Here is a 24444-nt window from a genome sequence, read left to right on the forward strand (position 1 = left end):
ATTTTCAGCATCCAGAGCTGCTGTCCCAGCTCTGAGAACTGCCCTCACATTTCAGGAGGCTTAAGAATGGTTGAGGAGCAGAGGTTGTGTTCTGAGCTTGGTCGTGTTGTCCTGCCTCATGAAATTCTTATGATTGTGTGTAAAACCATGAGGAGATAATTTGGGTGTTCAGACCTTCATGAAGCTCCAGGAATGTCCTTAATCCTGCAAGGAAAGGTCTGCCCTGAAGAGCTTTGTTTACAAAGCATCTGCACATCCCTGTCTCCTGTTCCCCAGGTTCATGCCAAGTGGATTTTGGACACAGACGTGTTCAACGAGTGGATGAACGAGGAGGATTATGAGGTGGATGAGAACAGGAAATCCGTGAGTTTTCGCCAGAGAATCTCCATGAAAAATGAAGAGGTGGGTGGTTCTCTGCTGTGGAGGAGCTGTGCATCCACTGGTGTTCTGTATCCCTGCATGGATAGAGCTGGGGGGGATCACCTGGAGAAGAGAAGGCTCCAGGGAGAGCTGAGAGCCCCTGCCAGGGCCTAAAGGGGCTCCAGGAGAGCTGGAGAGGGGCCTGGAATCTCTCCTGGTGTGTGTTGGGATGTCACTGCTTTTAGCTCCTGCTGTGGGATGGGTTAAGGAAGAGTTTAACCTGCAGCACAGCAGTAAGTGATATTTGGGATGAACTCACTGCTCCCCTTCCCCACAGCCCGTGCGGAGCCCGGAGAGGAGGGACAGGAAAGCAACTGCCAGCACAAGGAAGAGAAAACATTCCCCTTCTCCACCCCCCACTCCTGTGGAGTCCAGGAAAAAGACAGGGAAGAAAGGGTGAGTGTGAGAGTCCTGGAATTTCCCAGAAATGCTCCTAGGGAGATCTGTGGCACCTCCCAACTCTCTCACCCCAGGGTACCCTCGTTATTTCCACAGTGGAATTGGGTGATTTTTCCTGTGCATTGGGTGTGATTCCTTCACTCCTCTGCAGAAATGTGTTGGCTGCAGGGGGGGAGGACCTGGGGCAGGTTGTCCTTTGCCTGTGTCAGGGTTTCATGGCAGCTCAAGAGTGGAAATTAAAGGAAAAGTTGCTCAGCTGCTTCCAAACTAACCCACATTGGTTATGTTGGGCAGTCTGGGGTACGTGCACAACTCTTGAGTTCAGCCCCAGAAACTCCTGCATTTAATTAGGGAGATTTTTATTGATATAGTCAAGTACTTTGAAGTCCACTTCTCAAATGTAAACCTTAACAGAGAGATGTTTGTGGCTTAAAGATTAGGGGGGTTATCAGTGGTTTAGTTTGATCTCTTAAAAGGAAGAAAATCCCATATTCTACCCAAATAAAAGCTTATTTATGGGGCTTTATGTGTGGATATGGAGGGGAGCAATTTTGAGCTAAAAATGCAGGTCTTGTTCATAGACCTGCTGGGCTCTAATAAGGCAAAGCTGGAAATTTATCATGCAGGAGAGAATGAGTGGATAACCTGAATTACTTCTTGTTCCAGTGTAAATCCTGAGTTAGATCCTGCAGGGAGAGGTGTGGGTGGTTCTGCCTTGGTTCCCACGGGGATTTCAGAAGGGTTTTGACCCATCCTTTAATCCTGGTGTGTGAGCAATGTCCAGGTGAGAACATCTGGCAGAGAACCTGTATCTGCTCTGTTCCAGGCAAGCAGCTTTGTATGGGAAAAGGAGGGGGCAGAAAGAAGAGGATGAACAGGAAGATCTTACCAAGGACATGGAGGATCCCACACCAGTCCCCAACATAGAAGAAGTGGTACTTCCCAAAAATGGTAAAATATGCAAACACTGGGTTCTTTGAATGTTAAAAAATGGCTTAAACTGCATAAAAAATACACATATATTTTGTCAAATCTTTGAAATGCTTTGTGGCCATGGGGCCAGGTGATCTGATGCCATCTAAATTTGTGTAGTCAGGGGTGTGACAGCTGGGAAGGGCAGCAGACTCACCTTCTTTTGGCCTCCTAAAGTGCGAAAATACATTTACAAAATACACTTTTTAAAATGCATCTACAAAAATCTACTTAAACATTTCATTTCACTTTTTTTTTTTTTTTGGATTTGTTGGTGTTTGGGGAGGGGGTGGAGTTTTCTGAAGCAAAAATAATTCTCTGCCAAGTTCCCAGGAGAAGGATGTTAAATAAGTGGAAACTTTGCAACGTGTCAAGTGCTTTGAGCTGTTAATCCTTTCCAGGGAAGGGTTGATCTGGACAACACCTGATCTGGGCAAGGCCTGTTAAATGAAGATAAGCCGGAAAAATAATTCCTTCTGCAGCCCTTGACACCAGGGCGTTTTGGGAGTGGCTCCATTTGGGTTTTCCTTGGTGTGAACTGGGATGTGAAGCCTTGCTGGGTGTTGAACAGGTGGCAGAGTGCAGGGTTAGTCCCTGGATAGAGGGGGCTTTGTGTCCAGCTGGGAATTCAGGGAATCAAAGGGGCCGTTGTGCTCCCAGCTCACACATGAACGGGCTGAGCTGCAGGGACAGAGCCAGCAGAGTGTCTGTGGGTGGGACAGGGAGATCTGCTGGATGGGATCCTTTCTCCCTCCTGCTGTGCTCTATCCTTTCTCCTCCTGCTGTGCTCTCACCAGGTCGTTTTGCCCTTGCAGTGAACCCCAAGAAGGACAGTGAGAACACGCCGGTGAAGGGAGGCACCGTGGCAGACCTGGGTAAAGCATCACAGCCCTGCTGGGAGCCCAGCACAGCCCACAGTCTCAAGTCTCTCCATTTCAAAAGCAGTCTCTAATTCTACTGTTTTGTTGAATTAATTCAGTTTTCATGTGTGTTCTGGTTGAAGTGTGCCAACTCTTTTTTCACTTGCAAGGCTCTTCCTTCACAGACTGTTTTTACTCTTATTTTTTAATTACTCTTATTTTTTTATTTTTAATTATATGTTTATATTATTTAATTATATATTTAATTATATTATTTTTAATATGACATATAAGCTCTTTTCTAGCTCTTTTCCTTGTCTTTACTGGGAATCAAGGTGAACCACAGGTTCCCTGAGCTTTGCTAAGCCTTGACATAAGAGATCCACACTGGTGCCCCACATCCTGTCACACAGGGCTCATCTGGGGCACTGGGAAGGGTGGTAATTAAATAGGGATTCTGGAGTGAGGGAAAATCATCATTGTCCTTCCTCTGTATTCTTGCTGTTCCCTGGGCTGGGACAGGTGAGTGAGGATGTCATTGCTTTAGTGATGTGTGATCCACTTTCCTTCCCTCCTCACTTCCCATCCAAAATAAATTAAATGCTCTTTCCAGCTAAGCTTTTGTGTTGCTGGAGAGGCTCCTGAGCACTCAGGTGGTTTTTATTGGTGTAATGCTGAATGTTTTTCCCTTTCAGATGAACAGGACGAGGAGACAGTGGCCACTGGAGGAAAGGTAACAGCAGCTCTTTGTTGCTGAACTTGACAGGAACTGAGATCAGAGAATCCCAGCCTGGGTTGGGTGGGAAAGGACCTTAAAGCCCATCCAGTGCCACCCCTGCCATGGGCAGGGACACCTTCCACCAGCCCAGGTTGCTCCAAGCCCCGTCCAGCCTGGCCTTGGACACTTCCAGGGATCCAGGGGCAGCCACAGCTTCTCTGGGAAACCTGTGCCAGGGCCTCCCCACCCTCCCAGCCAGGAATTCCTTCCCCATATCCCATCCATCCCTGCCCTCTGGCAGTGGGAAGCCATTCCCCCTTGGCCTGTCAAGGTCTTAATCTCACCTTCAGTAACTAAAGCTGTGATGATTATCAAGTGATCTGTAAGATTAAATTAGTTACTGATGGGAATGCTTCTGTTATTATAAAAATTCTTGAAATTTTGTGGGGTTACTTTGTATTTTTAAATCTGGTTGTGGGATTACTTTGTCATTTTAAATCTAGTCTATTAAAAAGGACAGTGAGGAGACAGATGCCAAGTATTTTTGGAGAAGCATTTTTCAGACCAGAGGTTTTTCAAAGCTTTTGCTTTTTCTTTAGGTTTTAGGGCTAAATTTAAACCCAGTTTGGGCTCCCTGATCATCTTAATAGAGTTGCAGGAGTAGTTTCTGTACTGAATTGCATTTGTGGCACTCTTGTACCAGCTTGCTGTTGTCAGATCATACACTGGGTATGTTTAGAGTGCTACCTTGTTGTCTTTGGGGGAATTTAATCCCAGATAAAGGTCTGTTATTGATGCCAAGGACTCTTTAGGGTCTTGCTTCAGGGACTGGGTTATTTTTAATATTGAGTTACCCACGTGCTCTTCAAACAACCCCTGAGGGTTTTTGTACATGCAATGTCATGACCTGATCCTCTTTTTATACTTCTGTGCCCTTCTCTTGATCGTTTTGGGTCAGGAATTGAACATTTGCTGGAACCTGTAGAACCTCAGGTGTTCACAGGTTGTGAAGCAACAGAGTGACCAAAGATTGTCCTCCTCTTGGGGGTGTCACAGAGTCTGCAGAGCACTGGAAAGCTCCTCTTTTGGACCAGCTCTGCTGTCCCAGAGCCTGGTGGGGTGTCTGTGGCAGGCCCTGACCGTTGTGTTCCCCCCCTGCTGCAGGAGGATGAGGATCCCAACAAGGGTGACCAGAGTCGCTCCATCGATCCCGGGGAGGACAATGTCACAGAGCAGACCAACCACATCATCATCCCCAGCTATGCATCCTGGTTTGACTACAACTGGTGAGAGGGGAGCTGGGGGGAAACTTCACGGTTTGGGTTGTTGGTTTTTTGGGTTTTTTTTTTCATAAATTAAGCCAAGAGTTGAAGGAAACGACTGTTGGTTAGGTCTGGTTCCCATGTCTGGGGGCAGCTTTTCCTGAGCTGACTTCTGGCTGTTTTCAGGGATTGGGAGTGAGGAAGAGGATTTCAAACAGCAGAGACCCCCAGTCTGCCTCCTCAGCAGTTCTTGCTTTACACTGATTTCCCCCCCAGTGTGGAAGATAATTCCTGTCTCTTCCCTGCTTCTCTGGTCCTTGTGTGGTCTGTGTTTGTATCTCCTTCTGAAAGCCAGTGCCTTTTGATTTGGCTTCAGAACTTGCCTTTGAGGATAAATCATTGGCTGTACAGGGAGGATACTTGTTTCAGCTTGGAATCCTCCTTGGACCCAGGGATTTGTGGGGGGTGGTGCCCACACAACCCTGGTGTTCTCTGTACTCAAACCTTGGTGGTGTGGGAGGAGCAGTGAGTGATGGGGAAAGGAAGTCCCTATGGAAGTTGAACTCCCAGGGAGCACTTTTTAAAACAAAAAGTGCTTTGGAAGCCCAACAGGGAATAGTCACTTGTCTGGAAGGCTCTCCTTGAGCACCCACTTTGTCTTGGCTCTGGGAGTTCAGGCTGGAATCTGAAAAGATGAGCTGTGACCCTGGAGTGTTGGGATTCAAGTGCAACTTCCAGAAGTGAGTGACTTGTCACAGCAGTGGATTCAGGTGGGCTGGGAACTGTTGGTGTAGGGGTTGGATCCATTCCCAGCTCTTGCAAACTCTGCTCCCTTGGGTCAGTGGCCTGAACAGAACCAGCCAAAATCAAATTTCCAGAGCACTGGGGTTTCTGAAAAATAATGATCACAAAATAACCCCTGTTCTGGATGTCCTTTGGGGGTGGGCAGGGCACTGCAGGGGTGCTGGGTTTGCCATCTGACTGGGTGTTCTGGTTGCAGCATCCACGTGATCGAACGTCGGGCGCTCCCGGAATTCTTCAACGGGAAGAACAAGTCCAAGACTCCAGAGATGTGAGTAAAACCCGGGAATGTGGATGGTAGGAGTGTGGCAAGGTAAAGGAGCTTCCCATTCCTTGAATCCTGTGGATACTCCAGCTTGGGGGGGGTGTTAAGCTGGTGTTTTCTGCAGAGCACTGATAATGTCTGGACAGTATTGGAGCAGAGGTAAAAGCTTAAATATCAAATAATTAATAGTGGTTATCCAGGAAAAATAAAACTGATTTCTCCCAAGTAATATTGAACAAATTCTTGAACTTTGTGGTACAAAATGTGATCACCTTCCAAAGCCATCTAAAAATGTCATGGTAGGGTAGAACCTGAATAATCCTCCTGGATTCTCCCTGTCTCCTCCTGCCACGCCGTGGGTTTGAGGCTCAGCAGTTGTGTGTGTAGGCACTGAGTGTGTTTTGGATGCTGTGTCAGGCCGTGGAGTGGATTTTCCACGGTTTTCCAGGGTGATTTCACAGTTCCCTGAGCAGCTGGTGGGTAATTGTGAAGTGCAGGTGAGGGTCAGGAAATGAATCTTCACAGGCCTTGGATGTGCCTGTTCTCAAATGTCAGAGTCTGGTTTCAATCACAGAGTTGTGCATTGCAAGAAGGAAGGTGTTCTTTTTGTCTCCAGCTGTTCCAAAGCCTCTGGTGACACCTCAGTTCTGGCCATACCTGTTCAATCCAGGTGGATTTAGATCCAGTTTGTACCTGCCTCATCTCCTTGTGGGATCTGGTTACTGCAGAACTTGAGTGGTCTTAATTCAGAATTATCCACACAGGGCTGTTTAAACAGCTTCAACTTCTCCCTGGAGCTGTTTAAAATAATAATTAAAATAAAGCTGATTATGGTGAGGTATTGCAGGTTTTGTCACACATCAGATGATTAAATTCTGCTCTGCCTTAGCTGGTAACAAGATCAGCTGCTGATTTTGCCTCAAATGCTTGAGAATCCTCTGCAAAGGTTGTTCTGTACATTAGGAAAGTTCACCTCCCCTTCTCTGAAAATATTCTGTTCTAATAGTAAATTTCATTATTCAGAGAGCTCTTGAAAGGTGATCTGTAAAAGGAAGATGGGCAGTGTCAGGCTTGTGAACACTGTGCTTGTTTCTGCTTAAATGATCCTAGAACCTGAGATTTCACACCAAAAAACCATGAATTTTTACCCCAGTGTGTGCTGGTCCCCTTGGCCAGTGGAACTGGGCAGGTTGTGTTCACTTGAGCTTGGTATCAAATCCTGGCCAGCTGCAAAGCAGCTCTGGGGGATTTTAAAAGGTTTTCTTTCAGTCAATACTGAATTAAATGTTTGAGGTGTCTCACTGTCTGAGTGTCAGCTGAGCCCTGAATTTTTCACACACAGCATTTCATACAATCCTGGAGTGATTTGGGTGGGAAAGGACCTTAAAGCCCATCCAGTGCCACCCCCTGCCATGGGCAGGGACACCTTCCACCAGCCCAGGTTGCTCCAAGCCCCGTCCAACCTGGCCTTGGACACTTCCAGGGATCCAGGGACAGCCACAGCTGCTCTGGGCAACCTGTGCCAGGGCCTCCTCACCCTCCTAGCCAGGAATTCCTTCCCAATATCCCATCTAAATCTCCACTTTTCCAGTGGGAAGTCATTCCCCTTGTCCTGTCCCTCCATCCCTTGTCCCCAGTCCCTCTCCAGCTCTCCTGGAGCCCCTTCAGGCCCTGCAAGGGGCTCTCAGCTCTCCCTGGAGCCTTCTCTTCTCCAGGGGAACCCCCCCAGCTCTCCCAGCCTGGACAGGAGAATTCCTGAGGGACTGTTCAGTGCTGGAATCTCCCTGTCTCAGGTGTCACTGTTGGGTTGGGAGGCTTCTGGTCTGACATAGAGATAGAAAGTTCCATTTGGGAAAAAGGGAAACTTTAGACTCTGAAGAAGATGAAGCACTGGGATAGGGCCCTGGGAAGTTGGGATTGTTCCTCCTTGGAGTGTTTCCAGGACAAAGCCCTAGGAAGCCCAGTCAAAGTCCATGGTTTGAGTGGGAGGTTGAATTACAGAACTCCCAAGGTCCCTGGAGCCCTGGAATTTTCAGTCTATAGTCTTTCCTCACAACTTCTCTACATGTCTGAGCTCCAGAGGTAACTACAGCTGCATCATGGAATTCCAGAGTGGTTTGGGTTGGGAGGGAACCTTCAAGACCATCTGGTTCCAACCCCTTGCCATTCCAAAATGTATTTGTTCCAAACTGTATTTGACAGTGACGCTGCTCCCCCAGTTTTACTGTTCAGCAGATCATTGTTTGGGGGTTTCCAGCACTCTGGGTCTGGGGCAGCTGAAGGAATGCTGATCTCTCTATTCCCACTGATGGGGTTGTCACGTGTGCTCCCAGGATTCCTTTCCCCCTTGGCATCAAAACATCAGGTCTCCTGATTCTCATCCCTGAGCTGCTCCTGGTTATTGCCTGTGAGTGGAGCGGGTCAGGGGCCCCTCCCAGTCCTCCTGTTGTCCTGGAGATCTATTTTGGTGCCATTTAGGGGTTGTAGGAGCAGCACGTGGGCTTGGCTTTGTGTTTCCTGTTTGAATCAAGGGGAACCATCCCTGTGAATGGAGATGATTTGCCTCCGGCTGAGTGTTCAGGCCAAAACACCGTGTTTGAGGAGCTCAGCCAGGTTCATTGTTGTGACAGCAGTGCCTGGGGGTGGGTCCTGTCTGAGCAGGCATTGTGACTAAATCCCACTTGACTTCCCTTCTCCCTGTTGACAGGTTTTAGCTGATGGGTCGTGTCGTGGTTGAAAACCATCTCCCTTCAGGATAAAACCTTGGGATGCTTCTGTCTTGGGCTTCTCTCTGCACCTCTTGATGTGACCTTTGCTAATAAATATTAATTTCTGCAGCCAAGACCTGTTCCTGGGCGGGTGGGAACCCAGTTCTGCCCTGGAGCATTCAGAGATGTGCCTCAGTATTCCTCTGGGGAAGAGCTCCCCTTGGTTTCTGGCTCCCAAACATCCCCAAGGAGCCCAACACCTTCCCCAGAGTTGCTCCTGGCCAGCTTCATGTGGAATTTGGGCAGGAGGGAGATGTGGGATTTTGGCAGGGATCTGTGCTTGCAGCATCTGTCTCCTTATGCTTTGCCTGGATGATTTATTTATATTTTTGGTTACCAGCTGCTTTGCACACACTGCATGTGAGACATTCCCTCTGGAATTTTCCAGAGGGAGGGATCCGCTGACAATACACTGTTTTAAACACAGCTTTTCACAGGACACTCACTTCACAGAATCCCAGGATGGTTTGGGTGGGAAGGGACTTAAAGACCCCCTAATTCCTCCCCTCCTGCTGTGGGCAGGGACACCTTCCAGCAGACCAGGCTGCTCCAAGCCCCATCCAACCTGGATGATTCCAACTTGAATTTGGCAGATTGGGGTTTTTTTCCCTCTAAAGAACAGGGCTATCAGTAATTTTCTGGGAGGTTATTTTCAGGACAGTTTTTATTAGGAAGCATCAGGATATTGCAGAAACTTCCTGAGGAGCCTCTGAAGCCACAGTGCAGAGAACGGGCTGAACCCCAAAACCTTGGGCTGTCATGTGCTGAAATATGGGAATCTCACAGGGATTGTTTCTGCTCCAGCTGTTCCCAGCTGTGCTGACTCTGGGCTCTTATCCTCTGCTTTTCAAAGATCTGCTCTTCCCCACGTTGCTGTTCTCCAGCCTTTCCTCCCTCATCTCTTCATCCATTAAAAACTCCCTGTGTAGCCACAGCAGTGTTCCAACCCCTGTGCTGCTGCTGCTTCTCTGTGCAGCCTTTTTCCTTCCAGCCTCACACAGGGATGGACAAGGATTGTTTACCCTGTTTCCATGGGAAGACCAGACCCCACTAGTTTTTTTTCTGCAGCTACTGCTGTGGTGTGAATATTTGGTTGATGCCCAACCTAACACAGATATTTGTGTGACTGCAATTGGAGCGTGTTTCATTCCAACCACAGGGAAAATCCAGAGCGAAACAGTCTGGAAGAGATGGGTCATACTCAGTATATAAAAATAAATCCACTTACCTGTTGCTTTGGATGCTGATTCCTAAATTTCACCAATCAAAACAGCCTGTTGCTGTTTCCTTGTCAGTGACACGGGTGTTTGGAGGAGGTGAATCCTAAAATAGACACTCTGGATGTTGTTAGCCCTCAGTGGCCATGGGCTGTGTGACCCTTGTGTGGCAGAGATCTGGCCATGAATGTGTGACCCTGGCCATGAATCCATGACTGTGTGACCCTTGTGTGGCAGAGACCTGGCCCTGATATGTGACCCTGGCCCTGAATCCATGGCTGTGTGCCCCTTGTGTGGCAGAGACCTGGCCATGAATCCAGGAATGTGTGACCCCTGTGTGGCAGAGACCTGGCCATGGATCCAGGAATGTGTCACCCTTGTGTGGCAAAGACCTGACCTTGATGTGTGACCCTTGTGTGGCAGAGACCTGGCCCTGATATGTGACCCTGGGCAAGAATCCATGGCTGTGTGCCCCCTGTGTTGCAGATACCTGGCCATGAATCCATGGCTGTGTTGCTCCCTGTGTGGCAGATCCCTGGCCATGAATCCATGACTCTCTGACCCTTGTGTTGCAGATACCTGGCCTACAGGAACTTCATGATCGACACGTACCGGCTGAACCCTCAGGAGTACCTGACCAGCACGGCCTGCAGGAGGAACCTCACGGGGGACGTCTGTGCCGTCATGAGGTGACAGCGGGGACCGTGACGGGGGCCCTGGGGCCTGGGGGCTTTGGGCAAGGCCTCAATTGGGAAGCTTTGATTTGCCCCTCTCTCTGGCAGGGTCCACGCTTTCCTGGAGCAGTGGGGCCTCATTAACTACCAGGTGGACCCCGAGAGCCGCCCCATGGCCATGGGGCCGCCCCCCACCCCTCACTTCAACGTGCTGGCCGACACCCCCTCGGGGCTGATGCCGCTGCACATCCGCACCCCACAGGTGAGTCCCACAGGGCTGGCTGTGCCTGGGCTCTGTCAGCACAGCAGCACAGTCATTTGTGCCCAGCTGGGTGAAATGTTCCCTCTTTTGTCCAGCTGGGTTGAGCATTTCAGGTCGTTTTACACGGAACACTTGCCCCCATTGCTCAGAGGTTTGTTTTACAGTCACCCTCACAGACCTGTGTTCAGCTTCTCTGTCCAGTCCGTGTTCTGGTCTGAAGACCTCGAGAACCTTGCAGTTCTTGCCCCTCTCACCTTTCCCTTGTGATGTTTGTTCCCAGGTTCCAGCTGCTCAGCAGATGTTGAGTTTTCCAGAGAAGAACAAGGAGAAGCCAACTGACCTGCAGAACTTTGGCCTTCGCACAGACATTTACTCAAAGAAGACTTTAGCCAAGGCAAGTCTTGGGATTTTTTTCCCCTATTTCCCCTCAACCTTCTGTTGAGCTTTCCTGCTCAAGTGTGTCCAGCTTGGTGACACTGAGGTGACTTTTGTTACTCTTACACTCTGGGTTTAGATTTCTTCCCTGGTGCAGGACACTGAGATGAGTGATTGTGTTGGAATTCTGATTTTGTAGGAATAAAGACACGTGTCAATTCCCCTTTCCGTTGTCAGCCTTCAGACCCCAAACTCACTGTGTTCCTGCATATTCCACCTGAGTGGTTCAGAATCATCAAACCATCCAATAATTCCGACCAGGAGCTGAGATCCTCCAGCAGGATCTTTAGCTATCCTGTTTTCCAAGTCTGAGCAGGGTTTTCCAGCCTGAGAGAACAAAAGGTGTCCCCAAACTGTTGCAGGGGACATTCTGTCACTGTCACTGCAGCATGTTGCACAGGATAATTAAAACTTTGAGCCATCATTGCAGTGATGTGATGATTCTATAACCTCCTGCCTTTCTCCTGCTCCCAGTACCTGTGTGTGCCTGGAGGTGCTGCAGGAATCCCACGTTACCATAACACAACCTTTGGGGTTTGGGAGTCTCCAGAGTTCTTGGGCTCACATCAGGCTTAATTCTGTGTAATTAACCCATTGGCCTAAGAGGTCACTATTTAATCCTAAGAAATAACTGTTTATACACTATTATTTATACTGTTTACACATTATTTATTCCTTCAGAGAATGGTTTCAAAACCCCACAAACCCAAAGCACTACTTCTAGAGATCAGTGTTTTTTATAAAGCCTCATTTCATCTCGCATTTCACAGACTGATTTTTCACTTGTTATGGGGAGTATAAATATTCTCCAAATCCATAAATCCCTTCCTGGTTCTGGACTCTGTACAGGATCCGTACCAGTGAGCTGGAGCAGATTTCTTGGCAGATACTGATTTCCCTGTTTGGTTTCTGTGTGACTGTTGGGTTTTTGGCTCTTAAATCAGCCTGTTGTGGAGCTGATCAGCTGCTGGGTGATGATGAATGTTCTGTTTGGGTTAATGATGTGTCTGAAATGCATCTCGAGATAATATTTATTCCCCTAAATACCCATTTCCTTTGCTGTGCTCTGGCACAGAGCCACCCAGTGATGTTCTTTAGGGGCAGGTGACAAGCTGCTTTTGTCCTTTTTTGACACGTGATGGGTCAGGGTGTCACAGGAGGGGAAGTTTCACCATGAATTTTGTGATTTCTTTTTTTTTTTTAAGCTAATCCCAGCAATTAATGAGGTGTAGATTTGGGAGCAGCAACCCTTGGAGCAAGTGATTGCTGGAGTGCAAATGGTCTTGCTGTAATTACTTTTCCTTCTCACACAGCTCATTTCACTCGTAAAGATTTATCATTTCTTTACTGATGAACTTAGAGATAAATGAACTTATTTTTCACTGATGAACTTTCTAAATAGATGAACTTATTTTGGACCAGCACACACCATACACAGCCCACTGCCTCCAGCACTCAGGGAAGGGTTTAGCATTTAGGAAAATCCTCTTTTCTCTTTTTCTCCTCAGTGTTTTCTTCTGAAAGGTTTTGTACAAAAACTCCTGTATTTCACTTCTTCTTTTTTTTTCTCTCCTTTTTTTTGTAGAGTAAAGGTGCAAGTGCTGGGAGAGAATGGACAGAGCAGGAGACGCTGCTGCTCTTGGAAGTAAGTTCAGGAGGGCAAAACCCAAGGGTAGGAAACAGAAACATGCAGGATATCAGGCTTTAAAAACCTGCCCCTGGCTGATACTCTGGAGTTAGATAAGGACTGACACAAGGACCTTACTGCAGAAGGAGGTGGCAGAACATCTGTGTGAGTCACATTTGGTCTACAAATTAGACTGGGCTCTAACTTGTACCTGCAAGCCAGAAATTAAGCATTTAAGAACCTCAGGTAAAGTCAAGAACAAGTCTTGCAGTGCAGAGGGGTGTTTTCCTTCGGCGGAGGTTCCTGGCAGTGTGAACTGATGGTGAGTAACTCAAGCCATGGTAAACAATTCCAGCCATGGTAAACAATTCCAGCCATGGTTTGCTGCCTGCTCAGGTGAATCCTTGGAAATGCTGATGGTCTTTGCAGTGTGACATCCTGGTGATCTGCACAGTCCCTGCCCGTGCCAGAGCTTAGCAAACAGCTCATCTTTGAGGTTGCAGTGGTTCTCAAACAGTTCCTGGCTTCTGCCACTGAGAGGGGAGGCCCTGTGGGAGCCCTTTCATCCCTCCCATCTCCTGGTTGCTTTGGCCACGGAGCTGCACTCAGGGTGTTCTCTGGTCTTTTCCTGGAAGTCTGCAAGAAATATCCCAGAGATGGCTCCAGTCAGGTGCTGTAAAATGAGCTCAAAGAGCTGCTGCAGGTTTTTGTCCCCCAGGTTGCTTCACCTGATGCTCCTGAAGCACGTGGTGATTGTGGGATGTCCTGGAATTCCAGTGGGGGATGGAATCACTCCCCTGCAGAGGCTGTTCTGGTGTCCCACGCTCACATCAGGGCAAGGTTGTTTTTCTGGGCTTCATCAGAAGAGGAGTCTGAGTGGCCTGAAATAATTCAAAGTGCTGCCACTTCCTATAAAGAAAAATCATCTCTCCAGCTTTGCTATTCCAGGGACATTCTCTCTCTCCAGCGGCTGCACGGCTGATATATTTCCCTTTACGTAATTCAGGGTTCTAAGAATTCCAGTTTTGGGTTCTATTTTTGTTTATTTCTACTTGGAGAGCTTAAAGCAGATTGCAACTGCCTGATTGTTCCAGCCTTTTGTCTTCCCATGTGCCAATAAACCCATTGAAAAGTTAAATTGTTAGGGAAAAGCCTGGAGAAGGGACCTGGGTAGTGCTGAACAACACTCAGCTCCTGTGATTCAGCCCTCCCAGATATGGGGTGTGGTTACCAAACAGCAAAAACTTCTATTTTTTTTCTCTTTCTTTTAGGTTGATATTCCCTGGTTAGCCAACACTTTTCTATAGGCACGTGGAAAAAAATTTGCTTATGGGGTGTAAACAGCTCAAATGTTTTCCATGGCATTCTTGGAGGAGAAACAAGGCTGATGCCTTGATATACTGGCTGCTTTCCTCTATTATTTATTCAAATGTATTATTTAAATTAATACTATTAATATAATAATTATTTAAAATTCAGTGGTTTGCACATTTGTAGCTTCTGGTCAGACACAGCAAGTTGTAGCCTAATGAAATAATCCAGTGACATATTTGTTTAAAACAAAAGAAAAAAAAACCCCAAATCTTGCTATTGCAATTTGATTTAATGAGTTTAAATTAATAATGTTTCTGTTGCTCATTTTTCCTGGGTTTGCCCTCTGAATAAATCAGTGCAGAGTATATCAGTTCAAGCATAAGTAATTGGGCTGTAACAAGCCAGCTCGGTCCAATTAAATCCTCAGGGCAGCTTTGGGCAAACAGAGATGCAGCCAAGTTCCAAATAATAAATCATATCTAAAATAATTATTGTCCCTCTGCCTGTTGACTGAATTAATGGGGGGAGGAAAGAGTTTCCCTCCCTGAATCCTCCTCCCTGCCCCAGCCCCTCTGTGTCTCCAGGGAGCACTGTCAGTGCATTCCCAGCTATTTTTAGGAAGGACAGGGATTGGGGGAGAGGGTTTGTGTGGCAGGAAGATGAAGCAGTGAAGGAGAAGGAGCAGAGACCAAACCCCCCCTGGGTTTGGAGGAGCAGAGCTGATCTCCTGAGCAGTGTGGGTACAACTGGGCACCTGCACAGAACTCACAGGGATGGAGGGAGGGGAGGGAGATGAAGGCTGGACAGTGGATAAAGATTTCCCCTGAATGTGACCTACTGAACTGAGCAGTTTCTTGTTTATTAAACTCATTATTTCTTTATTATTTTGTATTATTCTCATTACTAAACCCCTGGCTGATCAGAGGGAGGGCAGGAGAAGGGCTCAGCAGTGGTTGGGAGAGGTGATTGCTGTGGTAGGACCAGGCTGCCCAGTGCAGTCTGTCTGTTCGTCCCCAAACTCACATTATCTCAGAAATGTAGAAATAATGGCTCAGGATAACTCAGCATTTATTTTATGTTATACAAATGCTTCACTAAAACATTTTTCAGGGAAAAAAATGCTTGTTAAGGGATAATAATTGATTAGGCCACCACTTGAAGGGTTTTACAGGACTAATTTATTGGTTTTTCACAGACTAATGCAGGGCCTTCAGTAGCTCTTTGCTAGTAAATTGTTTTAAGGCTTTTCTTAAGTTTAAAAGTGACTGAAATTCTGAATCACAAAATCTTTGATTTGAAATAGAAGTTCTTATTTTGTGAAGTGCTTATCTACCCAATAAGGGCTTGTTAACAGAGATCACACTGGTGAGCAGTTCCTGGAGAACTGATCTCTCCTGCCTTCAGGGGGTGGAATATTTTTCCCTCTTTTCCCCTGGTGTATTGGTTTGATGCTTTTCCCCTTCCATAACATCTGTTGGATCTTAAAAACTGGATTTCACCATCACAGCCAGTGCTTGTGTGGGACATAAATCCTGTCCCTGCCCCAAGGAGCTTCGTGTGTTCAGTGGGAGAACACAAGAGCCCTCGGGGAGGAGTGGTGGGAACTGAGGAATTGTGAGACCTGGTAGGACAAACACCAAGTTCTCTGTGAAAGCAAATGGGGAAACACCAACTGTGGGAATATTGGTAAATCCCAAATCTTCTGACCATTCTTTTTGATACAGTAACAGCATCAACTCCTGGGATGATCCCTGGGGCTTAAATATCACTGATACCTGAGGGAGGGGTTCACATTTCTTGTACAGATAATTTTGCTTAAATGTCACTGATGTCTGAGGGAGGTGCTCACATTTCTTATACAGATAATTTTGCTTAAATGTCACTGATATCTGAGGGAGGTGTTCACATTTCTTACACAGATAATTTTGCTACCAGGAAAAATGGGATTTTTATTAGTTGTCTGATCCCGATTTGTTGTTCCATCACCACCTAAACCATCACTGCAGGTCTCTCTGCCTCGGGCAGGGCTGTTTTCCCCCGAGCAGCTGGTTTGCACACACAAAGTTACTCTGTGCCTTTTGCAGGCCCTGGAGATGTACAAGGACGACTGGAACAAGGTGTCGGAGCACGTGGGGAGCCGCACACAGGACGAGTGCATCCTGCACTTCCTGCGCCTGCCCATCGAGGATCCCTACCTGGAGAACTCGGACGCCTCCCTGGGCCCCCTGGCCTACCAGCCCGTGCCCTTCAGCCAGTCGGGCAACCCCGTGATGAGCACGGTGGCCTTCCTGGCCTCGGTGGTGGATCCGCGCGTGGCCTCGGCCGCCGCCAAGGCCGCCCTGGGTACGGCCGGGCTCTGTCTGCTCCTGGGGGGGGTTAGATTTCCTAGTCATGAATAATCCACGGGAATTTGGGTTTGCAGTGCGTGTAGGACACAGGTCTGTGGCTCCCAGGCTTGTGCTGTTTGTACTGCAGTGGCCAGTTTTGTCTTCCCATGTGCCAATAAACCCATTGAAAAGTTAAATTGTTAGGGAAAAGCCTGGAGAAGGGACCTGGATAGTGCTGAACAACACTCAGCTCCTGTGATTCAGCCCTCACAGATATGGGATGTGGTTACCAAACAGCAAAAACTTCTATTTTTTTCTCTTTCTTTTAGGTTGATATTCCCTGGTTAGCCAACACTTTTCTATAGGCACGTGGAAAAAAATTTGCTTATGGGGTGTAAACAGCTCAGATGTTTTCCATGGCATTCTTGGAGGAGAAACAAGGCTGATGCCTTGATATACTGGCTGCTTTCCTCTATTATTTATTCAAATGTATTATTTAAATTAATACTATTAATATAATAATTATTTAAAATTCAGTGGTTTGTACATTTGTAGCTTTTTGTACATTTGTACATTTGTACTGCAGTGGCCAATTTTCAGGCAGGTTGCCCCCGGTGTCGTGTTCGGGTCTGGGCTACTCAGTACGAGACAAGGAACTGCTGGAGAGGGTCCAGGAGGGCCCTGTGGATAATGAGGAGTCTGGAACGTGTCTCTGATGTCTCTGGGCCTGGCTAGTCTGAAAAAGAGTGACAGGGGATCCTGCCATGGGCAGGGGTACCTTCCACCAGTAGGTTCAAGTGTTGAGTGCATATTAGATCTACCCACTTGATGAAGTAGTTCTTTTCACTTTTTTCCTTGTTTTTCCACATAAAATACAATTTTATATAATTGGGAAGAAACTCTCTTCTACCACATTGAAAAGACAAAACCGACTGGTTTATAATTTGGAAGAAAGTCTTTTCTGCCACATCAGAGAGACAAACCCACCTGCCTCATGTGAAAAGAAGGAACTTCCATATTTGAGAATCCACTTTGCCCCAGGACTGACCTGCACGTTCACTGGAGAAAATACAACTTTCAATTTGCCAAAAAAAACCCCCAGAATGTAACATTTTGTGTGTTTTCACAGAGGAGTTTTCCCGGGTCAGAGAGGAGGTGCCTCTGGAGCTGGTGGAAGCCCATGTGAAGAAGGTGCAGGAGGCAGCACGAGCCTCTGGGAAGGTGGATCCAACCTACGGGCTGGAGAGCAGCTGCATCGCCGGGACCGGCCCGGACGAGCCCGAGAAGATGGGTGAGTTGTCCATCCACTGCAGGAGCTCCCTGGGCTTGGTTCTGACTGAGAATAAACCTGGAGTCCACCTCCAGCAGGAGATGGAAATGATGGGCGAGGAGAGGGCGATAGGTCACTTCAGTTCCCCTCGCTGTGGGATCGACTCTTGGTGCTGCAGGGATGAATTCAGACCCAGCTGGAGCTTTGGAGGTTTGTGTTCCTGCTCTCACACGTGGAAACGCCGTTGCTTGGGGTGCACAGAGTGGAGTGACCAAAAACAGCAGAGCAGAACATTCCACATTCATTCTGTGGGTGTGGGAGCAGCTGGAGGACGGTGCCTGGGGGGGTTTAACATCAACCAAACTGAGGGGTTTTGGCCATCAGTTCTGAGGTGAATCTGGCACTCTGAGCGTGTTGCTCACTGTGGTGGCAGCAGAAGAGGAATTTTTGCTGGGCTGGCACACGACAACCCCAGTGCTGGCCCTGGGTGTGGGTTACACTGCTGTAACTCTGCATTCCTGATGGGCAGGAACAAGCTCTGCTTTCGGAGCTCGGTGTCAGATGAGCCCAGTTCTGTCGTGGTCAGCAAATATTCTGCTGTTTAAGTCTCTTCTCTGAAACCTTGAGAGCTGTAAATCGCTGGTTCTTTGCTGTGCAGTGTAACAGCATCTGGTGGCAGCTCCCTGTGCAGTGGCAGCCGTGTGTAGCCCCTGTGTTTAACCCTGTGGCCTCCCCAGCAGGGTGAGGAACAGCTGAGCAGACTCAGCTCCCTCTGTCCCCAGGGCTGGCTCACACTTTCCTCACTTGGTGCAGCCCTGCCATCTTGTCAGGGTTATTTCTCTCTCAGCACTGTGGGCTCTGTGTTGTTCAGCTCGTCACAAAGGAATTTAGTGACTGTAGTGACTGGACATGTGAAGGCACGTCTGGCTCTGGGTAAAACCCAGCAGGATGTGATGGAGCTTGACTGGGGGGCTGGATTTGGGATGTGCTCCTGCATTTCATGGCTGACCCGCTGTCACCCCATCCAGGGACACGAGCGAGGTGCCAGATTGTGGGATGGGATCACGAGGGACCTGTGTGTTGGTGCTGTGCAGTTCTCAAGTGCTACTCAGGCAGGGCTCCTATTTATAGTGCTTAATGTCCATTGCAAAACAACCCAGTGAATGAGATTGAAAATGCCATTTAACTCATGAGGATCATTTTTAAATGGAAAAGAAGTGAACAGACCACTCAGTCCTCCTGTCACATCTCTCAGTTCTCTGCTCAGTGGGACAGACTTGACAGGAGGCAGCTCAGTGCTTTGGGAAGATGTGGAGTGTGTGCTGGGAAGGGAACAGAAACATCTGGGCTATGTGCTGCTCCTGCTCCTCAGTGCTGCCTTGCTCGGGGCAGACAGCAGGCACTGGAGCTCTGGTGGAAGGACAAGGCTTTGGGGTTTATTTTCAAGTCAGCTATAAACCAAATGTCGGTGTTACTCCGTCTGGGACTGAGTTTAATTTGATAGCTGCTTTAAAATATGCTCAGCTTCAGTTAATTTTTTCTTCCAAGGACTTTGTTTCCCTTTCCCATATTCTCCAAGAACAGATGTCACTGTGGGATTAAGGACCTCACAGAATGGTTGGAAAAGCCCTCCAAGCCCATCAAGTCAACCTATGCCCAGTCCCCACCTTGTCCCCCAGCCCAGAGCACTGAGTGCCACATCCAGGCCTTCCTGGGACACCTCCAGGGCTGGGCACTCCAAACCTCCCTGGGCAGCCCCTGCCAAGGCCTCACCACCCTTTCCAGCCAGAAATTCGTGCTGATGTCCAACTGGAGCCTCCCCTGGCACAGCCTGAGGCCGTTCCCTCCTGCCCTGAGCGCATCCTCTGTAACACATTTGCTGCCCTGAGCCTTAATTCCTAATCCTGCAGCCCAGCCCTGGAAGTTTGTCCTGTTGCCAGGCTGTGGGTTGGCCCTTCCCTGGGAGGCTTTGGGCCCAGGTTGCAGTGCAGGGGCTGAAGTGGCTGTGGGGAGGCCCAGAGCAGATGCCCATAACACAATTACTTCTGAGTGGTGAGTTCGGAGCTGCTGCTGCCCCGTCGCCGTTAATGCGATTTGTGCTGGGCTGTGACTAATGGAATAAATTAGGACAAGAGCAGATGGTTCTCCCTGGGGGAGCTGCTCAGCCTCAGTGAACTGGGTCACCCAACAATCTGTGGTGCCTTGCACCTTCCAGAGAGCTCTGCTCTGGGGGCCTGGGGTCCAGGGCTCCCATGGCAGAGGTGGGATCATCCATCCCAGGATCTGCCTGGGAGCAGCTGCTGACATGGAGCCCTGGTTTTCCATGGAGACCTGAGGGTTTAAATTTACCTGCAGCTGTGGGGAAATAAAAATATCTACTTAGGGTTCCATACTGTAATTAGAGTTCAGGATGGCTTGTGTTGGAAGGACCTCAAAGCTCATCCAGTGCCACCCCCTGCCATGGGCAGGGACACCTTCCACTAGCCCAGGTTGCTCCAAGCCCTGTCCAACCTGGCCTTGGACACTTCCAGGGATCCAGGGGCAGCCACAGCTTCTCTGGGAAGTCCATTCCAGTCCCTCCCCACCCTCACAGCCAAGATTTCTTCCCAATCATCTAATCCTACTCTCTTCCCATCTAAAGCCATTCCCCCTTGTCCTGTCCCTCCAGGCCCTTGCAGTGCAATCACTGAATGTTGGTTTTACATTTAAATGCAACTATGGAGAAATAAAAGTATCTGCTTAAGGTTCCATTCTACAGTTAAAGTTCATGAACTGTTGCATTTCAGAAGTAAAATTGTATCACAGCTCCATAATAACTTTAAAACTCTTAATATTGGTGAATTATAGACAATATGGGATGTGAAAGGGGAAAATGGCTGGAACAGCTTGGAGGAGCTTAAGTTAATACCCAGGAATCTCTTCTTTTAAGTCTTTATTGTTAGGTTTCCTAAAAGCTGGTGATAATTCCTGTTAAGTTGATCAAGTGAGGCTTCAGTGGAGTTCAGAGGAGCCTGCAGTGGGTCAGGTGCCGTGGGGAGTGTGGTGGGCTCTGTCCTCTGCTTTCAAAGAATCATGGAATAGTCTCCTGGAATGGTTTGGGTGGGAAGGGACTGTAAAGCTCACCCAGTGCCACCCCCTGCCATGGGTACAGACACCTCCCACTAGCCCAGGTTGCTCCAAGCCCTGTCCAGCCTGGCCTTGGACACTCCCAGGGGTGGGGCAGCCACAGCTGCTCTGGGCAACCTGCTCTAAGGTTCTAAAACTGTGCCTCAGGAGAAATATTAAGCCCTTTCAAGGCTCATGCCCCGCTGAAGGGTCTGTGTTGGAGTTAACTGAGCAATTTATCTCTTCCTCCAGCAAGTGCTTCCACTGCCAGGCTGTGTCTGCTCTGTGACAGTGCACGAGGGAATGGCACTCTGGTTTTGTGTGTTCCTGCAACTGTGAACACCTTAAAGGGCTGGGTGAATTCCCCATTTTGTGGCCGGTTTGAGTCATTCTCAGACACACACAGAGACCACACTCAAGTGTGCAAACGCTGGCGGTTATTTTATTTATTCATTTTTGGCAGGGTGATTCCTCTCGTGGTCTCCAGGGCCAGCTTGAACTCTGAAGTGATGCAAACACTGCTAAAATGAGCTGGCTCCCGAGTGCTTCCCTAATTTGGGGGAATGCAGGTGCCCCTGGAGGACTGAGCCCCTCAGTCCCCTCCTGATGGACCCCCAGGAGCTGCAGCAGCTCTGTCAGCTCCCCACAGAGCCCCCCTGGGCTGTGCCTCCGGGCTGGGTGGGACAGGAGGCTCCCCAGGCTGTGCAGTCCTGATTTGTTGTGGGAAATGGAAATGATGGTTTCGATATCGTTGCCATAACCCAGGATATTCCCGTGGCTGTAGTGCATTTCCTCTCAATTAAATATTGGCTTTTGACAGGTTGTGTGTGTTGCCTCCGTGAAAACAAAGGAGCCTGGAGTGGCTGGAGGGTGTCTTTAAACTATTTGCTGAGCTCAGGAAGTGTTTCTGTGCATTCCTGTGCAGGGTTTTGCTCGTTCCTCTGGTGGCAGCCGAGGCTCTGTGTCTGCTTGTGCTGCATCTGTCTGGCAAGGCAGGAAATCCTCCCCAGGGAAATGTTTTGGTTCTCCTTGCTGACCTTAGGTTGGTTTAAGCTCTCTGGAAAGTCACTGGGCTTGGTCAGAACAGGTTTTAGTGCAGAGGCTCAGTGCTGGTGGAGATGATGTGCACAACAACAGGATTGCAGGGACAGACAATATCTGCTGGGTCGGGTTTGAGGGGAGCATGGAGGGGTGATGGTTCCTGTCCTGTGACAGGCATTTCTGGGGCTTTCTCACTGAACCCAGGGCTTCCCCCTCTGTCCCAGGGCCACAGATATTCTCCAAGTAATCAATCCCTCTGGTATAGATCCTCATTAACCTCGTTAGATCACACAGAAAATCAGTACAGTGGGTTTGTGTCCCTCCCAGGGGCCCGAGGCAGTTCTGTCACCCGTGTGCAGAGGGGCACAGATGTTGTGGGGGGGTTCTGACCCTTTCATCTGGGACTTGGGGATTCATTTTTGTTGGATTCAGCTGTTCTGAGGGACTTCTGGGGGAATATTTTTGAGGAATTTCTCCCTGGAAAGGGTGGTCAGGCCCTGGCAGGGGCTGCCCAGGGAGGTTTGGAGTGCCCAGCCCTGGAGGTGTCCCAGGAAGGCCTGGCCGTGGCACTCAGTGCTCTGGGCTGGGGGACAAGGTGGGCATCGGGCACAGGGGGGATCCATGGGCTGGGAGGGCTTTTCCAACCTCCAGGATTCTGGAATTCTGTGAGCTTTCTCCACCCCAGCAGCATCAGCCCCACCAGAATGGAAATTTGGGTGTTTCTGCACAGTATTTGTGTGGTTTGAGCTCAGCACCTTCCCCTCCACCAGCCTAGACACACTCAGACTGTTCTGCACTTCGTCTCCACTTTTTTTTTTTTGCTCAAGGATTGAATCCAACTTTCTCTGTAAATCCTTCTCTCCCACTTACTTGGAGGGATGACACTTTTTAAGCCCAGTTTGGAATTCTGCTCCTAGGCTTGAAAGAGCTGTCTGACAAAATCTACTTGAGATTTTCCCTGTGACATTATGAGGTCACTAAATCTTGAGTCTGAGATAAAACTTGGGAGGAACTGTGTCCCTAAATTGAATTATGGTGGCAGATAGTTCAGATTAGTAGGTTTATCATCCTAAAATAAGCCAAGAGGAAAAGCACTGTCGTTCAGTCAGACATTTTAGTCTGTTTTTCTTATATATGGAAGGGGCTCCTGTCAGAAATTCCCTGCAGAGTCATTGCTATTGTTTTCCCTCAGTGTAGCCCACAGGAATTAGCAGGAAAATGGGGATTACTAAAAATGAACACCAGCAGCAGCTGATGTCTTCAGAAGCTTAGAGATGGATCAGGGGTTGTCACCACCAGTTCCACAGCGAGTCCAGGAGCTAAATAAGCTCCTTTAATGCCCTGGACATGAAACTGTAACATCCTGGGCCAGGAGTACAAGGTGGTGCTGACACTTTCCTCTTGTTCCTTCTTGCAGAGCTGGAATAAGTTGGGATTTCTTGGACTTTGATCCAAGAAAATATGAGGAACAGCAGTGCATTACCCAGACACCTTCATGGTGTTCCCCATCAGAGGGCTTGTTGTCATCCCCTGATCTCAGAGACCAGCTGTCCTTATGGGGACATTGCAAATAAACGTTTCAGAAAGCAACAACTCACTGAATGAGCCCAGGGCTGGCTCCAAGCCCTGCCCAGCCCTGAACTCCAGTGTTGAAAAATTATTTTGAAGCCTGTGTTGGACAGCTCTGGTATTTGCAGCCCCTGCAAAAAGGGATTTAAACCTTCCCTGACCCTCAGCCTGTGCTGGTGCCTCGGGACAGACCTCCCTGGCAGCACCTCCTGTGCTGAGGAGCAATTCCAGGGCTGGCAGCACTGACACTGAGGATCATCACCTACCTCACAACCATCCATGGGATCAAACTGTCTGTGCTGGGGAAAACATCTTCTAACACTGTGACTTACCAAGGGGAATTGTGTGGGACTGGAGCTCCACTGGAGCATCCAGGTGCTCTTTGTGGAGCTCAGGTGGGGGTTTCTCTCTGTGGGTGAACTGGGGGCTTCAGCAGAGCACTGGTAATTTAAACAAGCAACTTAATGTTCTGTCCTGGACTGAGCAGAAAACCCAGTTCATTTTAAATTTACAGGTAAACTTCATTTATAAACTAAAGCCAGTGTCATAAGCTTTGAGCCTTCCAGGAGTTCAGTGCTGTGGCTTTCTTGAAACCACTGTCAGAGACCAGAAAATCTGAGCTAACCCTGGAATAAATACTGAGTGATAATGGATCTTACAGCAATTCTATTTCACTTCTTGTTTTCTCAGATGCAGCTGAAGAGGAAAAGATGGAAACAGAGGCAGAGGGGCAGCAGGCTGAGAAGGTGAGTGGGTCTGCACTGCTGCTGGAAGGAGACTTCTGACACTGAAAACCTGAATTATCATGTTTTAGAGAGCCTGGGAAGACAGGTGGGCATCATGTGCTGATCAGTGTGTCCATAGGGAATAGTTCTCAGCTCCACAGAGCTTCATTTTCTTGTCAGTGAATTAATCTCAAACCAAAGCAATGAGATATGAGTGTGTTGATCCCTGGTCCTGAGGAGAAAGGTTGGACTGGGAGGAAATGTAAATGGGGTGATATTGGAGATGATTTTAAGGAATGGGAGATGATTTTAAGGAATGGGAGATGATTTAAGGAGTGGGAGATGATTTTAAGGAATGGGAGATGATTTAAGGAATGGGAGATGATTTTTAAGGAATGGGAGATGATTTTTAA

At 48.3% G+C, this 24444-nt stretch overlaps 1 protein-coding gene across 1 annotated transcript in view; it reads left to right on the forward strand.

Annotated features, from left to right (window-relative positions):
- SMARCC1 (SWI/SNF related, matrix associated, actin dependent regulator of chromatin subfamily c member 1) overlaps positions 1-24444 on the forward strand; it is a 55589-nt gene that overhangs the window by 11311 nt on the left and 19834 nt on the right. The window contains exons 8-21 of the mRNA XM_027703573.1: positions 277-402; positions 698-816; positions 1646-1770; positions 2607-2666; positions 3347-3384; positions 4534-4655; positions 5632-5703; positions 10258-10371; positions 10465-10618; positions 10899-11012; positions 12639-12698; positions 16079-16337; positions 17451-17612; positions 23997-24052. Coding sequence (XP_027559374.1) covers positions 277-402; positions 698-816; positions 1646-1770; positions 2607-2666; positions 3347-3384; positions 4534-4655; positions 5632-5703; positions 10258-10371; positions 10465-10618; positions 10899-11012; positions 12639-12698; positions 16079-16337; positions 17451-17612; positions 23997-24052 — 1581 coding nt within the window. The remainder of the gene's footprint in view (positions 1-276; positions 403-697; positions 817-1645; positions 1771-2606; positions 2667-3346; positions 3385-4533; positions 4656-5631; positions 5704-10257; positions 10372-10464; positions 10619-10898; positions 11013-12638; positions 12699-16078; positions 16338-17450; positions 17613-23996; positions 24053-24444) is intronic.

This window comes from Neopelma chrysocephalum, unplaced genomic scaffold (genome assembly GCF_003984885.1).
Source record: "Neopelma chrysocephalum unplaced genomic scaffold, ASM398488v2 Primary Assembly neopelma1_243, whole genome shotgun sequence".
Lineage (NCBI taxonomy): Eukaryota > Metazoa > Chordata > Aves > Passeriformes > Pipridae > Neopelma > Neopelma chrysocephalum.